Raw genomic sequence first — 15,604 nt, forward strand, 5'->3', positions numbered from 1 at the left:
TTTTTTTAAAGTGTAATGAAATTAAGTCACAATAGCAAAACGTTCTTAACTGCAAAAACCATTCTGATCATCTTATCGAACTAATTATGGGTTAAGTGTTTTTAAACTGGTTTAAGGCCAACTTTACGACAGTATCTCGCCGGACATGGAAGCCAATAGAAGTCGTCTGCTGACCACAGCTCGTCCTTATCTTCAGGTTCTTTCCATTTTCGGTCTCACACCACCGCCCCTATTTTTTACCAGAACTTTGCACAAGCGTCGAAGAGGTTACTTGGTGGCAGGCTATGGCTGCTTCTTATTGGCAATACTTCTGATGGTCATCTATGAGTGCCATGCTAACATTGTGGCCCTGCAAAGTGAAATTAATCTGTTCCACGCGGAGGATTTTAGTAACGTGATGGGAAGGACCCAAAAGATTATCATGGTAGCATTGGCTACTAGCAACCAACTAAACATGCTGCTAAACTTTCGCCGCCTTAGACGAATATATGAGGAAATTGCGGATCTCGAGAAAGATATAGAAAATGCTTCGAAGGGCCTAAGTGCACGACGTCAGTGGTGGAGTTTTCGGTTTCGATTGGCTCTTTCAGTGGGCTTGTGGATGGTACTCATTGTGGGCCTTACGCCTCGCTTTACCATTGTGGGACTGGGACCTTTCCTCCACTGGACAAATAAATTACTCACTGAGATCATCCTAATAACGCTTCAACTTAAAAATACAGAGTATTGTGTGTTCGTTTTTCTTACTTACGAACTGATTCTTCGGCTGCGTCATATTCTCCAACAGATCTGTGTAGAACTAGAGGAATGCAACTGCAGAGACAGGATTCAGGAGCTGTGTGTGGCCTTGAAGAGGAATCAACTGCTGGTTGGAAGGATCTGGAATTTGGTGGGTGAGATTGGTATGTATTTCACCGTGCCCTTGACGCTGCTGTTCATCTACAATGGGCTTACCATTCCACACATTATAAACTGGGCTCTTATTAAATCTATAAATCCGAAAGATTGCTGTCAATATCGTAAGTATAATTAGCTTAGTAAGTTCTAATTAGGTTAACTATCATTTTCCCTTAAATAGAGCGCATCGGAATAACTTCTTTACTCTCAATCAATATTTTTCTGGTATGCTTTTACAATGAATGGTGCATCAGAGCTGTAAGTGCAACCTTATATTAATACTGTATAGTTTTTGATTAAAAATATATATTCAGTACAATAGCATCCCACGAATTCTCCTCAAAATATACAGCTTTTCTTCAACCGAAGACTATCCAATGCTCAAAATGGGTCTGAGGGAATACTCTTTGCAAATGCAACACCTGAAGCTCCGTTTCACCTGTGGCGGATTGTTCGACATCAATCTTAAGTACTTTGGAGGGGTATGAATTGTAATGTTAATAGAATGTCTATACCAACTATCCTCCTTTTAGATGGTTGTTACCCTGTTTGGCTACATAATTATACTCGTTCAATTCAAAATTCAATTTTTTGCTCACTCAAAAGACATTAAAAATATAAACACCAGCGAATTAAAAATATATAACCTGTAGGATAATACAAAGTAAATTTAAAAAATTATAATATTTAATAAACTTAGCAAAAGCTTAGATAATGAGCTAATGTTGATAATCTTTATCAACAAAAGCAAAATACATGTAGTGTAAATGTAAAGTAAAAATACACAATGCATATTTTACAAGCCTTACATACATTACTCTACTCTACATACAGTGGTGGTCTGAATATTATGTTACTCTCGACCCAAGCAGTAAAAACAACCTCTGTTCAATACCTTGTATATATTTACGTATTTTATTTTTTTTTTAAGACAGCAACCACTCTGTTGTCAGATCGGTATTAGGCTGCCCCTGAGGGACTGCCATTTGAGTGGGCGGATCCATCAGGTTTCACTATATCTAGGTTATTATTGTTTCTCTTATTGCCATCGATCCATCGATCGACCAATTTCACCATTCAAACTCAACTAGCATATTGCTATAAGTAAACTTAGTCTATGCTTTATACATTGAACATTTCATGTTGTTTCATTTTCGGGAATTGTACTCATAATTAGTTTAGTATAATTGCGACGCGTCGTCTTAGGGCTAGAACTTAGTGGCTAGTGTAACTAATACCTACTGCTAAACATCTGCCCACCTAGACCCATCAGTGTTCGTATTGTACAAGTAGCTTAGACCTAAGAAATTGTAGTCTACAGATTTGTCAGTTGGATTACTCGATCGTGAAATGTTCGGTTACGCTCATTTGCTTGGATTCTGTTCTATAACTTCAGTTGGTAATCACAGACTAAATAACTGGAATAACTTTTTGGAAGTTGTACACCTATGCGTATATTTAACTAGTAAACATAAATAATTAACTAATTAAAACTGGCCGCAAACACCAACAAACCATCTAAACAAACCTCCAACTCGATAGAATACATATTTGCACTTCGATTGCGGTACAAATAAGAGATTGCAACATCGCCACTGGCAGTTACATTTACAGTGATTTCAATATAAAGCTCCGATTCAATTAATAACAATGGGTATAAAAAATGTCGCATATATGCTCGGGTGTTAGAAAGGACACTGGTGGTCTTACATAGCTATAGGGCTTACAGCTAATTAATCTACACAGTAGTTTCGGCTAGCTAATCAAAACAGGTCCATGTTGTCGTTCATATAGCTTAACAGGTAGTACAAGTAAATAAAAAGACACACTGTAGGCAGGAGATAATTCAGCAGTAGGTTAACTATTATCCCGTCCCGTGCTTGCCGTTCTCGAACAGGCCTTTCTTGAAAAAAGACGACAGCTGGACGAGGGAGGCGCGTGTTAGGCCGGGTCCCCCGGGTCCCTCGTAGATTGGGCACTGCGGAATCTTCGAGCACACGACGAATAGGCGTCGCAAATATAGTTCCAGCAGACGACGCCGATGCTTTGCCACCGGCTCGCTGTTCGAAGCGAAGAGCTCCCGTCGCGGGAAGGGAAGTGCAGATATCTAGTTGGTAATTAAATAAATTTATTTAATGAAAAATCCAGGTATTCACCAAATATCATACCTTGGCCCCGTAACAGTGCTTCATGCACAGATGCAGTTCCCTGAAGCGACTGTATCGCCGCAGAATGTTCAATTTTCCATCGGGTAGAGCGATGCGAACCTCGTATTCGTAGTGCGTTTGCTTGCCGGCGCCCCGCATCACAAAACTCGGAATGGTAATGAAATGTTCGCCCTCAGCTAAAGGTAAATTAAATATTACTAAATATTTAAAATTCCCATAAACAGCACTACAAAATACTTACGAAACTCGCGCATGGATGGGCATGACCTTGTCATGCTGGGGGAGTAGATCTGCGAGGTGGACTCCTCCATGCTAGTGGGACTCATGACACTTGACCGCATAATGGAACTGGCCAGCTCATATTGTCGCTCCATGCCGGATCGCTCGTCGGCACAACACTGAGCATGTGCTTCCAAATCCTGCACCGATTGCAGCATTTCCTGCTCCATTTGGATATAGCGTCGCTGCAGATCTTGCAGGTCAGCAATGTGTTCATCCAACTGGACCTTGTTCAAGTCCGTTTCTAGATTCTTCATGATCAGTGCTTTCTGGGCGGCAATCTTACGGCGAAGCGAGTGTAGTGGACAGTAGGGTCGTGCCATATCTGAGTGGCGTCCCAACTCGCACGAGGAACATGAACCGGTATCCTCGTCGCTAGTTCGCATTCCTTGCTTATAGTTGTTAAGATGGCCATTCTGGAGAGCCTGATTACGACTGTCTAGGCAGACACCGCTGTCGCTCATAATGGCCTGCGAACTTGGTGTGGCACTGGGCGCTGAGCCAGAACCTCCTATACCCACACTGGTACTTCCACTTCCACTGCTGGGACCGGCGGTACAGGTGCGTGAGGTTTCCTCACTGCTGCCCGAAAGGTCATCCTTGCGCGTGTCCTCTGCCTCGTCCTCTGCATCGCAGGAGCAATTACTGAGCGGCGACTGCTGGCCCTCAGTAATCGTTGGCGATGAGACGAGCGACAAGTTGGACTGGGCGGTGTGGAAGGTATCACAGGTTTCGTAGGTGTCTGACTTGGACACATCATCAGCCTCATTTGTGCTGGTCGAGGTGGACATGGACTTGTTGCCCAACTGAAGCTTCATGCTCTGCTTCCTGGTACGCATCGCCTGAGCCTCAGCCTCGCTTTCTGCGCGTTCCAGACGCAAGCGCTCTAGCTGCGCCTGGATTTCCAGCATGGTTTCATCGACCTTGGCAATTTTTGTAGTGCTGGCATTGAGTATTCTTTCTTTTTCGGCTATTTGCTCGTCCAACTTTCGGATTTCTTCGTTCTGAAATGGTTTAATTATTAATAAATATTTTTATTGATACTTGTTTATACATACATTTCTTCGCACTGTATCCTTTATAAACTGTGCTGCAAACATATCCAAGGAATCCGATACCTGCAATAGCAGTTCATCGTTCAGGGGAGTGCCCTCTTCAATCTTCATCCCCATCTGTGAACACAGAATACATTTGTTAATCGTTTTATTTTATGTGTGCTAACTATCATCTAATCTAAAATCTAGGGCAAAGAATTTCTAAACAAACGAACAAACCTCGTCCAGTTTGCCACAATCTTGCAGTTCCTGCAATTCTTTCGCTACATACTCAGAGAAATCTCGTTTCTTAGAGTCGAGCTGCGTCTGAAACGCTGAAATTTGTCTACACACAATGTCGATCTAAAACGAAAATGGAACGAACAGAAAATCGTAAGGAACATAAAGCCAAAACAAGAAAAACAATAAAGAAAAACAGGCAATGTAACAAGCACAATGATCACTCCATTCATTTTAAAAACAATTATTCGTTACATGCATATAGACGTGTTAGATCGGAGGAACACACCTGAACCTTCTCGTTGTTCTTCTCCCACAGCAGCATGTCCTTGCGGGCGATTAGCTCCTGCTCCCGGCAATTCAACACTTGCAAGCCATCCATTTCCTCCTGTTCCAGGCGGATGAGTTCTTCGGTTAGCTTACGGACTTTGGTCTTGTATTGGTCGTGCATTTGAACTCGTTCCTTTTTAAGAGTAAATTCATGTAAGTATTACTTTATTATACATTTAATAACTTTAATCACTTACCACATTTAGCTGTTTCAAAGCATTTTCAATGGTGTCAAGAATCTTTCGATTCTCATCTTGTATTTCGGGATCATCTCGCGACATAGGACGCTGGGGATAATACTGTCTCTCTGGTCGTTTATACGGCGATGCCCCATCCTCATCCGAGTATATACTGCAGGTTAGCAAGTTCTCCTTGGACGAGGTAATCAAAGACAGCCGAGACATGTCTAGTTGCGATCGACTTAAATCCTTCCTGAGCTTGGCTGCCTCGGCGGGGTTGTTAAAGCGGAAAATGTTGGTTCGGCCCAACAATATTATATCGCCCTGCGAGATCTGCTTAGGTTCGTCAATAAGGTGGGCGTTCACCCAGCACTGAGCCAAAGGCCAGGGATGCAGAGTGACTACTCCGCCCTTTAAAACAATGCTGCAGTGCTGCGCTCGAATGCCATCGCCGGCCAACTCGATGTCCTGCGCCACATCCGCATCCTCACTGCCAATTCTGGTCTCACCCTCCTTCAGGCTGTAAAGGGTCACTCCTGTGGTAACATCGTTATGGATGCCTATTAAATGCGGCATCTCTGAGTCAAGAACCACGCCCACGCCTGATTTGCGCAGACCCAAACTCTTTTGCTCCTGCAAAATGGACTGGGCCACCTTCCATTTCTCCGTCCATTCCTCGGTGAGTACTTTCTCTTGAGCCTCCTTTTTTTGAAGATCGGCCAGTACCTTGAGCGACGGTTGAAGGGAGTGCTGGAGGAAGAGGAATACAAATTGTAATATTGATCTAGAAATATTATATGTTAACAACAACTCACTATATCTCCCGACAGCATGGACTTGAGTTTGTTGATCTCCTCTCTAAGCTCGCGGATCAGCTTGACATTGGTATCCTCATTGACGGTTGGCTTATTAATGATGTTCTTTGCCCGATTAGCGTACCGCAGAGTGCTGAGAGTTTCACTGTAGTTGCAATCTGCCGGCGAAAGAGCTGCAATCATGATAGTCTTGCTGTTGCCGCCCAAACTGTCCTTGAGCAGCCACGTGAGGATTGAGTCGCGGTACGGAATGTAGAGCACACGCTTACTGGCCCCATTTGGGGTGGTTGCCAATGCAGAGCTGCTGCTATTGTGGCCGCCACCCGTCTGCTCCGCCAAAGCCGAGATCACGCTACCCAGAGTCACAAGCGATTTGTTGATGTGGGCACCCTCCTTCAGACGCTGACCCGTTGCCCCCGTTGCATTGGCACGCTCACTGAAAGAAACAACAAAAAGGGGATGAGTCACGATGATGCACTCAAAATAGTTCAAAGAAAATAAAATTTGTATTTTTGCAAGAGGACACTTTTATAGCAGTAAATCATTCACCTCGTTTTGTGATTTGATTTCCCACTAATTAAGAGTTATATATACTTTTTCCTAGTGTGATTTTACTTTCTAGAGCAGTGCTTCATGCTCCGCTTACGTCTACGCTTACGCACCTGCCTGCCAAATCGACCAAATGGATCTTCGAGACTGTCTCGCTTGGCATGTCATTCATGAAGACCGCCTGCACAAATGTGATCGTGAAGATGGCGTGACTTCGACTGCTCGTATCGTTCATGTTGGTGCTGGCCGTGGTGCGTTGTGCATTCCCCCGAGCAATGCATTCCTGTCAATCATTACAGATATTAGTACAAAACTCTGATATGTCCGGAATGTCAAAAGCTTCTTACCTGAATCTCATCGAAATCCGAGACGGCGTGTTGCGACAGGTTCTCCACATAAGGACCTAAGCTACGATGCTCCCGCACTCTTAGCCCATGACCAGTGCTCTGTGCCGCGAGCAGATCCTTGACCCTCTCATTGTAAATCTCTAGATAGCTGGCATGTGTCCTGTAACCGGTGCCCGACTCCTGACCCACTCGCATGCGAGCAAAGAGCTCCTCGCATATGCGTGGTATCAGGCCAGGATTGTTCGGTGTTCCCATCATCGTGAAAGTCTTTCCAGATCCCGTCTGTCCGTAGGCAAAAACACATGCATTGTAGCCTGAAAATAATTGGGATATCACAGCAAATTGTTATTAATTACACATTTGTTAAAGAGTTCTTTGTGAAAAACCTGTGGATTATTAAGTAGTTTTCTGTGAAAGGTTTAAGAACAAAAGCTAAGTGAATGTTGGGCGGCTACCACTCAAGCGCATCATGCTACCCAAAGTTAATTGCCAGTCACGAAGGGTATGCTGCAACTGCTGAACCTCCCAGAAGTGAGGCAAGCACTTCGTGACTGGGTAATGAGAATGCACCGTCACCGGTGACACACCATAACATTTAGAGTGGAAATAAAAATTAAGCAAGCTTGCCACCATACATGGGCTAACACGAGTATATATTTAGTTTGGCTAAAATAGAGACTTAATTGGCTATATGCCGAAACAGCTGTGATATTATAGGTTTTTAATTTTGCTCAATTAAAAGCTCATCTAATGTAATAAGACACCTCTTGATGAGAATGTTATTTAACCAATTAAAATCAAATAAACTGCTCTTCCCTGAGTAAACGTCTTTTGTAAATATTGACATTTCCCATTAATTGATATTATAGCTGGCACTTAAACGGTTATCAGTATGAAGTGGCATTTACTGTCTCCGATTCGAATTGTTTGCAAACTTAGGGAGAAATATGATAAGCGTCAGTTTTGCCAGTCAGAAAAGAAACAGGCGACAAATGTGTTTACTAAAAATGATGACTCAAAGATGAACTATCTAAAAACTTTGACTAGCGCCAACTAATTGCGACATCATCGCTGGCGCCTAGCCAACAGCAATTAAAACCAGCGGATCAAGTGCCTCCAGTTCGAGTTACACAAACTGGGGATTGGATCGGAGGATGGGCGGCTTAAGTGTTTTCAGCAGCTCGTTGGACAATCTCGATGCGATGGCCGACAGGTGTGAGATAAGATTTGCTTTAACATTCAACAACGTCATCGGAGACCGCACAGGTGGTGCAACAACAATTACCGTCAATGCTCAAAGCTTACGGGGATTTGTACGACATTTAGTAAGCTACAGAGAAAGAAATCTGAGTACTGAGACTATATATTATTTAATACTTTACTTTTGATCCCTGGATGCAAATATAATATATTTATCATCATCTTATCTAGTATTGCAGCTAGGTATCTATATTTTTCCTGTAGTTAAATTTGTGTTAAATTCTTTTTCAAATATTTTTATGTTCTGTGTAATTGCACATTCAACATTTTTCAAAGAGTTTTAACTCAAATAACCAGCCAGCCACTTGGACGCCAGTGCGCCCATTGTTTATGGCTCGTTTGGCTGTGTCTCGGTGTATCTGCATAGCGAATGCATGTTAGCCGTTTGTCATTCACAGTCGTACATTCGCATTCCCGCATTCCCGCTGCCACTTTACCAATCTTGGCTTGTCGTAATTTGATATTGAAAGCGTGCCAAAACAACGCGAGGCCCAAACAGCTGTTCCATTTCGCTTGGCATCTTGAGTTGTGGGCGAAAGTTTTGTTTGACTTACTTTCTTGCTTGGCTTTTGCAATCAAATCAAGTCTACTTTAAAGCGAGACGAAGCATTACATACTCTACAATAATTAAGTAATAATTAAGGACTTGAAAGTTGTATACAGCAAAGCTAAAGACTGACAAGGAAAAACCGAATGTACCTAATGTTATATTTTCTAACCTAATCATTAATTATAGGCCTACTAAGTGCGCAATAACTATTTTTATTACCTTTTTATTGTTCAGAACAACAATACAAAAACTAATAGATAATCATAAAGCTTCTAATGAAAATATATATATCATCCTGGCATTTCTGGAAACCTCTGGATGGGCAGTCATCCATCCGGTAGCAGGAAATTCACATGATTATGGCTAACTGCACCTACTTGCATACAAACTTAAATACATTTATAATTAGTCGCCAACAGAGCGTTTCAACCTGCAGCAAGTTGTGTGGGGTTTTTAGTATACATTCGTGCTGTTTTTTTATTTTTAGAGCCGCAATGTTGTTTACAAAGCAGAAAATTTGGGAAACGAGAGGGAAAACCCAATATCAAAGCCAATAAGCAGACGCACAAGGAAAATGTAAACAAAACCGTGAGTGCAAGAAAACAGAATGAAAGAAGCATGCTCTCAGTGTGGGGCTAATGGAAAATGTACACAGAAAAAAATTGCCAAATTTAATTTTAGGAAATAATAAATAATAATATATATAGCTTTTGATAGTTTTTAAGTTCTTTGCAGTTTAGTAATATCATTCAACTTATAGAATATAGATTTATATATTTGTAAAGACAAAATATAAACTAAGACAGTCATCTTAGATTTCTTTTTGTGCAGGTCTCATGTGGGTGATGGCTACAAAGTGAAAGCCGAGACCAACACTCGCTCAATTAGCTGGGGGTTAAATGCGTCACAATTGTGTAATCGAATGGTGTGACCCCTTGGACCTTGGCTTACCTTCGTAGGCACAATCGACGACGTCGTTGCCAAGATCGCTGTACACCTGCTCTTGGGTGGCAAAGTGTGGATCCTCCGCATCAAATGACCAGTAGGAATAGTCGAAGGTGAAGTCATGATGATTGTCCCGGCCGGCATCGCGAATCGACTGTAGACGGGGCTTTAGAAGACGCGTCTTCTTGTTCTCCATTTCCATAATAAGTTGGGCGTCCATGTCGATCTCACTGCAATAGGAAATGCAAATGACATTTTTATTTATTACTTGTCCGTGGAAGTTGTCAGAGCAAATAATGGGTCTCTCTCTATCTCTGGCTAACAGACGCGACGAAGAAGCCTATTGTTAAAGTTTTATATAATAAATGCTTTTTGCTTTTTTCTCCAAAAACACCTCTGTGGCCCGCCCTTTGGGGCCCTTCGTGTCGGAATATAAATAGACCGCACAGCTTGCTCATAAATATTCCTATTAACGATTTTTGCATGACCCGAACAAATGGCGAAAAGTCAGGAGGCGTTTCACGGGGAAAATGAATGGAAATAGAAGCGAAATAGACTGCCCCATGCAATCCAATTGACATGTTTGCCCTGTGATCAGACGACGATGAGCTAGCTACAAATTATAAAAGAAAATCCGGTTTGGAGGGAATAATAAACTTGATTGCAACATCAAAAGGAAAAGCGGCGCAAATAAAAAAGATGGAAACATAGAACATTCGTTTAAAGATGGAGCCGACCGAACCGGTTGACTGGAGTTCATCGGGGCACCCACACGCGGAAATAGACTCCAACTGGAATGAAAAAACACACACGAAGTCGCATCCAAACAAATAGCAGACCCCTGATAGCACCCAATTCAGGGAAAACCGTGGATTTAGTATTTTACTGCATCCATATAGACTCTATTATACGGGTCATAACTTCTAGGCTGAGATATACAGAGAAAAATCACATGATTGTTATTAGAACTACAATTACAAGCTGTTTCTAATTATGGAAGTTCATTTTGGGTCCAACTAAATTAGACTCTCTACCATTTAGTGATTTCCATCATTTTTGTATCAAATAACATTCAAATTTCGTTTATAGGCAAGTAACATTCAATAAATTTTCTCACACTGTAACTAATTTTATTGCAAAACTAAAATGTGTTTTTAATGATTATCTTTGCTGTGTTTATACTTGTTCATTAAATAAATTTATTTAAAAGCCTTATACGGGAATTACCCAGAGAAACAAACATTTATTAAAATTTCACAAAACTTTCATTAAATGTGGTATTTTATTTTGCTAGATTTTAGACTGGGATAAAATTTAGACTTTGGTTTAAAAGATATATTTATTTCATGACTCTCTGCAGTGCCTTGTCCCATTTCGAGCGACAATTTTAGGTCATTCCCCTCGCCACCATGGGCTGGCATGATTACGCCGCTCCACTTTGCCATGCTGCACTCAAGTCGGCTCAGTGCTCATTGCGTTTGAGTGGCTTTAATTCGTTAATCTTTGGCCCGATGCGAGAGCAGACATTCAGATGGAGATTACGGAAAAGAAGAGCGGCTATGTTTGCACAGCTATCGCCCCATTTATCCAAACTCCGTCCTCCAGCGGGAAATTCTTTTTAGCGTTGATTCATTCCTCAATTGAAAATTTTTATGCGGGACTCAGACTCGCTGGCCTGAGTCATTAACGATGAGGTATGGAACTTGCTTGGCCAGTTTCGTGCCAAAAATCAAAATTAATTTGGCTCTTTTTTTTTTTTGGTTTTTTGGGTGCAATGCATATAAACACACTTATACGTAATTATAATAGATTTCTGCTTTTGTTTTCGCATGGAGGCTAAAACAGGCAGTCAGTCTTGCATGTCCACTGAGGAGCCGTGGAAATATGTGCTAAAAATTTCCGTCCGGAGGCCAAACAAACTGGGTAAAAATGTTTACAGTGAAAGCACTAAGTAGGAAAATCTCAAGAAGTCAATTATAATGTGTATATTTTGAGGTATTTGATATAAGAAATACAAAAATAGAAACTGAAATGGAATAATCCAAAATGTTTAGGTCATCAAACAGATATGTATATGTTGCTCTTCTGTAGATTAAAATAAATTGATACAGTTTTATGTAATAAATAAATGTATAATTTCAATGTTTAAGTTTGTTAGTTTCCTTTATGGAGTGCTCCCTGTATACATTATTAGCTGATTTGCATAAGTTGGAGCCAAAACGATGATGTCACAACTCGGCAGGGAGTTAGCTCTAGTTTTTGCTTGCCATTATAATTACAGCATTTGCCTCTGATGATGTTGTTTTATTTCATGCACAATTAACACACGGCAACGGCGTTTTGTATAGGTTGATGTGATTTTTATATCGAACCCAGGAGATGAATGACATCATTACGGGGCATATGTATCTTTCTTTGTCTGCCAGTTCTGCCAACTTCTCTGTGCGTTTGTCTTTCCTCTGCCTTTGCCAGCTTTTGTTTCGATTCGGCTTTATGCGCAAGTAACTGTGCCAAAAGCAAAAGCAATGACCGCTTCGCCAGATAGACAAGATAAAGACACAAAAACAACGGCCACAAAAATAGTTAACGATCGTAGACGAGGTTGGTACAAGAAAATAGGTTTAATGTGGTTTTAAGTAGGCGCATTCGTCCAGACCCACTACTTGCTACTTTTTATGATTTCTTTTTACAGAAATTTGTTAGCCAAAAATGTATAATTTCCAGAGATTCGTTTCCATTCTTTAGGGCTAATTAAATGCGCAACAAATTTTCCAACGTTCATTGAGGGGCGTTTTAAACTTTATACGCCTTATCACGAGTTCCCGACAAACATTCTAATACTCATATTCGAGGTCATTGTAATAGATCTGGAAACTTTTGAGTGGAACTTTTATTTAAAATTTTGTACATTTCATCAATTTATTTTTGGATTATTCAGATCAAAGGCTTATTTAACATGTACTTTCTAAAAAGTTAGTAAATATTTATTTATTTATTAAGCTGTATTTGTAACTGTTTGAGAGGGGTTTAATGAAAATTGGATGAAAATAAGACTTAAGTAACTGGACAAACGTTCTTATTACCTTTAGCATAACCCTAGCATAGCATAGCATATCTGAGTCTACTCCTCCTATTTTTCCTCCATTTTTTTGACCGCAGCTGTAGCCAAAAATAGTTATAGAATATCTGGGCTTACCGGGAGTTAAAGGGGCGAACCCTCACGGCGACCTTGAGTGACGACATTTCGATGGTGGTGGTGGCTTCTCTGGATTCTTGTACTCCTTTATTTGGGTCTTTGGGGTGGTGGGTGTTTTTGCGTACTCGGTACGTACAGTAAACCAAAAACCAAAAAGAATTCGAACCGAAAAAAAACTTGCAGAAGCAGGCTTGTTGTTTTTTCTGGTTTGTTGTTGTTCTTGCCTGACCACTTGCCACGTAATTTGATTTTTTTTGGGGAGGTATTTCCAGGTCGGTAGAAAGGGGGAGGATGGAAGAATTGAGGGAGCAGCACTGGAAATAATTCACTCTGTTGCGTTTTCCAGCGATTTTTTTCTTTTTGCTGTTTTTTGCTCTGCTTTTTAGTTTGTTTTTCTTTTCGTCTTCTTGTATACCGTTATTTCGAGCGATTGCCACCTCCTGTCCGCAAAATTAGCGAACTCTGCGAACTTTTCGCGCCGCCACAAACAACTGCACATACTACAACCACTGATGAAAATAACAATAATAATTGTGCGCAATTCGACATTAAATCACTTTGCACATCGCTGCCATCTTTTTGGAGCTGCTCCTCATCGCAGCTCACTGCGTTGCTTCGCTTTGATTTTGCACCTGGCCATATGTGTATGTTTGCAGATATTCACTAGACACGGATCATTAAATGCAGCGCAATAAATATTAAAAATCCACATGTATGTACACTTTTTTACTTCGATTTAATTTTATACATATATTTATTTTTTCTTTTCACGAACGCGACGCGACAATGTGTTGTTGTTCATCGTTCGACTCGGTGTGGCCACATTGAGGCAAACGTTTTATCCGTTAGGGATTTTCGCGTTTTACTGAATGTCTAAACGGTTTATGGCTTGTGGCCAAACTAATGGTTTAAAACTTTGATATAAAATAGCAAATACTCCAAAGCTATGATTAACGTAGCTTATGTCGTTTTACAGCACTGCTATCAAATTCAAATTCAAAATTATTTTAATTTAACGTTTTTTTTGTAAGCATTTTAGCTGTTAACATGGAAGATTTAGCATTAATAAATTACAATTCTGAACTTAATAAGCTATGGCTGAAGCTACAGATGGTGATTCAGAATTAAATAGCCGAAAATATATCCCCCTTAAAAACAAACAAATGACCCTACATAGAAATTCCTCAGCAGGGCCAATAAAAAACAGCCGAAAAATGAATTACTTTGGAGTGAGTAATCTTATTAAAATTGAATATGAAGTCATTTATGTTTGGCAAACAAAGTCACGTAAACTATTTCGCCGACTTTTGCAAGTGAATTGATGAATACATAATTACCGATCGAGGTTTCACTCTTTTCGACCGTTAGTACCCCCAAAAAGGTGTCAGAAAAATGCCAAAAAAAAACTGATTACGACATTTATGTCCTCTTCGAATTTTTATTCTATGAACTATGAGCAATACAGTATAAATTAATTGATAACCAAGTGAGATTTTGTTAACAGGAGATGGCAATAAGAGATTTAAACTTTAAAATATCACAAATAAATGCTTTTACCTGAAAATTCGTCGTACCATTATAATTTCCCTGCTTAATTTAAGGCCTTAACATATACTTTATCCAATAGATAAACGATTCAGTCTTTGTATAGACACCTGGCTGTCCACATTTTGAAGGTGCATAGGAGGTGATGCCGGCCAGATACACGAAATCTTTGCCCAAAGAGGCCATTAAAGGGCCGCCGGAGTCGCCTTTACAAGTGTCCCTGCCCCACTGGCCGCCAGCACATATTTGGGTCTCCTGCAAGAGCTTGTGCTTCCTGTTGCACTTGACGTGGTGCACTCTCATGATATTGGTCTTCAGCAAGACATTGCTACCCCTATCCCTTTCGGTATAGCCCCATCCGGCTATTTTGTATTCGGCGGCGACACTATAAGGTTCCAAGGAGATATGACGGCCCAAAAGACAAATGGGACTGATTGCCGGTGTGTATCTGAATGGAAAAATAATTTTAGTTGGGGAAAACGGAGTATTATTTTCTATGAGATCCCTACTCACCGTACTGGCAACTTGAGTCGCAGTAGGGCAATGTCGTTTCTCAGATGGTGCCAATTAAAATCCGGATGTATGATACTTTTCTCAACTTCTACTTCCAAGGGATTGGGTGCCCAGCTCCTTAATCCATTAATCTGCATGCCGTAGTCGTCTTCTGTGGATGTGTCATGCTCGCCCAGACGAATAGCTCTGACATCATCCCTGTCCACACAGTGGGCAGCAGTTAAAACATATCTACTGTTGATCAGCGAGCCCGCACACTTGGTCCACGGATTATGGTATAGAAGAAGTGCTATCCATGGCATCTCATTAAGCCTAGCCTCATCGCCATGCATAATTTTTTGGACAGGAGGACCTTGTCCACAAATCCTTTCGTTTGGCAAAACATTTCCCGGCTCTGGACAACAGACGTATATCCTCTGGTCTGTCGACTTCGCCCTATGATCGATTCCGCACTGAATGCCTGACATTTCTGAATCCAAGAAAAAATCATACATATGGGGGCACAAGTATCGCCTGACGCACTTTTCATTGATTTGGCACAGAGGGAATTCTGTAAGTTGTTTAAAACGACTTAGAATTTGATTTGCACTCAACTATAACTATTTGTTGTAGATCAGCCTTAAGAACGTTTAATGATTATTACTTAAACGATCCATAAAACCAATTCACTAGCCATCTTCAACTTTTCTTACCAGAATTAGCCGATTCAATCAAAATTAATATCTGCAGCACAAGCAAAGTTTTCGCTATCAGCCCG

The 15,604-nt window shown here is 40.9% G+C and overlaps 3 protein-coding genes across 4 annotated transcripts; 1 reads left to right on the plus strand and 2 right to left on the minus strand.

The window, feature by feature from the left end:
• The first annotated feature begins 145 nt into the window (after nt 1-145).
• LOC108115753 (putative gustatory receptor 98d) lies at nt 146-1,550 on the plus strand. Its single transcript, XM_017227322.2, has 4 exons — nt 146-1,019; nt 1,079-1,155; nt 1,212-1,379; nt 1,431-1,550. The coding sequence occupies exons 1-4, from the start codon at nt 146-148 to the stop codon at nt 1,548-1,550; spliced, it is 1,239 nt and encodes a 412-aa protein (XP_017082811.2).
• Nucleotides 1,551-2,655: 1,105 nt separating this feature from the next.
• LOC108115839 (kinesin-like protein Klp98A) lies at nt 2,656-13,614 on the minus strand. Of its 2 annotated transcripts, XM_017227447.2 has the most exons (12): nt 12,790-13,614; nt 9,600-9,823; nt 6,839-7,152; nt 6,605-6,774; nt 5,943-6,378; nt 5,146-5,877; nt 4,908-5,081; nt 4,619-4,741; nt 4,403-4,516; nt 3,307-4,348; nt 3,066-3,241; nt 2,656-3,004 (listed from the first exon to the last, which is right to left on the minus strand). In XM_017227447.2, exons 1-12 carry the CDS (start codon nt 12,834-12,836, stop codon nt 2,762-2,764), a joined length of 3,795 nt encoding a protein of 1,264 aa, XP_017082936.1. In that variant the 5' UTR covers nt 12,837-13,614; the 3' UTR covers nt 2,656-2,761. The 2 variants fall into 2 exon arrangements, with proteins under 2 accessions (XP_017082936.1, XP_017082938.1); XM_017227449.2 differs by lacking the exon at nt 4,619-4,741.
• A 599-nt stretch (nt 13,615-14,213) lies between these two features.
• LOC108115754 (spaetzle-processing enzyme-like) lies at nt 14,214-15,317 on the minus strand. Its single transcript, XM_017227323.2, has 2 exons — nt 14,848-15,317; nt 14,214-14,782 (listed from the first exon to the last, which is right to left on the minus strand). Exons 1-2 carry the CDS (start codon nt 15,312-15,314, stop codon nt 14,386-14,388), a joined length of 864 nt encoding a protein of 287 aa, XP_017082812.2. The 5' UTR covers nt 15,315-15,317; the 3' UTR covers nt 14,214-14,385.
• Between the last annotated feature and the right edge of the window lie 287 nt (nt 15,318-15,604).

Source organism: Drosophila eugracilis, unplaced genomic scaffold (assembly GCF_018153835.1).
Source record: "Drosophila eugracilis isolate 14026-0451.02 unplaced genomic scaffold, ASM1815383v1 contig_367, whole genome shotgun sequence".
In the NCBI taxonomy this organism is placed as follows: domain Eukaryota; kingdom Metazoa; phylum Arthropoda; class Insecta; order Diptera; family Drosophilidae; genus Drosophila; species Drosophila eugracilis.

Bases quoted from the DNA above. Each gene is read 5' to 3' on its own strand.
- LOC108115754 (XM_017227323.2), bottom strand. From the start codon at position 15,314: ATGTCAGGCATTCAGTGCGGAATCGATCATAGGGCGAAGTCGACAGAC. The intron at 14,783-14,847 runs GTGAGTAGGGAT...TTTTCCATTCAG, and splicing joins CGACTCAAGTTGCCAGTACG to ATACACACCGGCAATCAGTC.
- LOC108115753 (XM_017227322.2), top strand. From the start codon at position 146: ATGGAAGCCAATAGAAGTCGTCTGCTGACCACAGCTCGTCCTTATCTT. The intron at 1,020-1,078 runs GTAAGTATAATT...TCCCTTAAATAG, and splicing joins GAAAGATTGCTGTCAATATC to AGCGCATCGGAATAACTTCT. The intron at 1,156-1,211 runs GTAAGTGCAACC...ATATATATTCAG, and splicing joins ATGAATGGTGCATCAGAGCT to TACAATAGCATCCCACGAAT.
- LOC108115839 (XM_017227447.2), bottom strand. From the start codon at position 12,836: ATGTCGTCACTCAAGGTCGCCGTGAGGGTTCGCCCCTTTAACTCCCG. The intron at 7,153-9,599 runs GTAAGCCAAGGT...AATTATTTTCAG, and splicing joins CGTCGATTGTGCCTACGAAG to GCTACAATGCATGTGTTTTT. The intron at 5,082-5,145 runs GTAAGTGATTAA...ACTCTTAAAAAG, and splicing joins CTTTGAAACAGCTAAATGTG to GAACGAGTTCAAATGCACGA.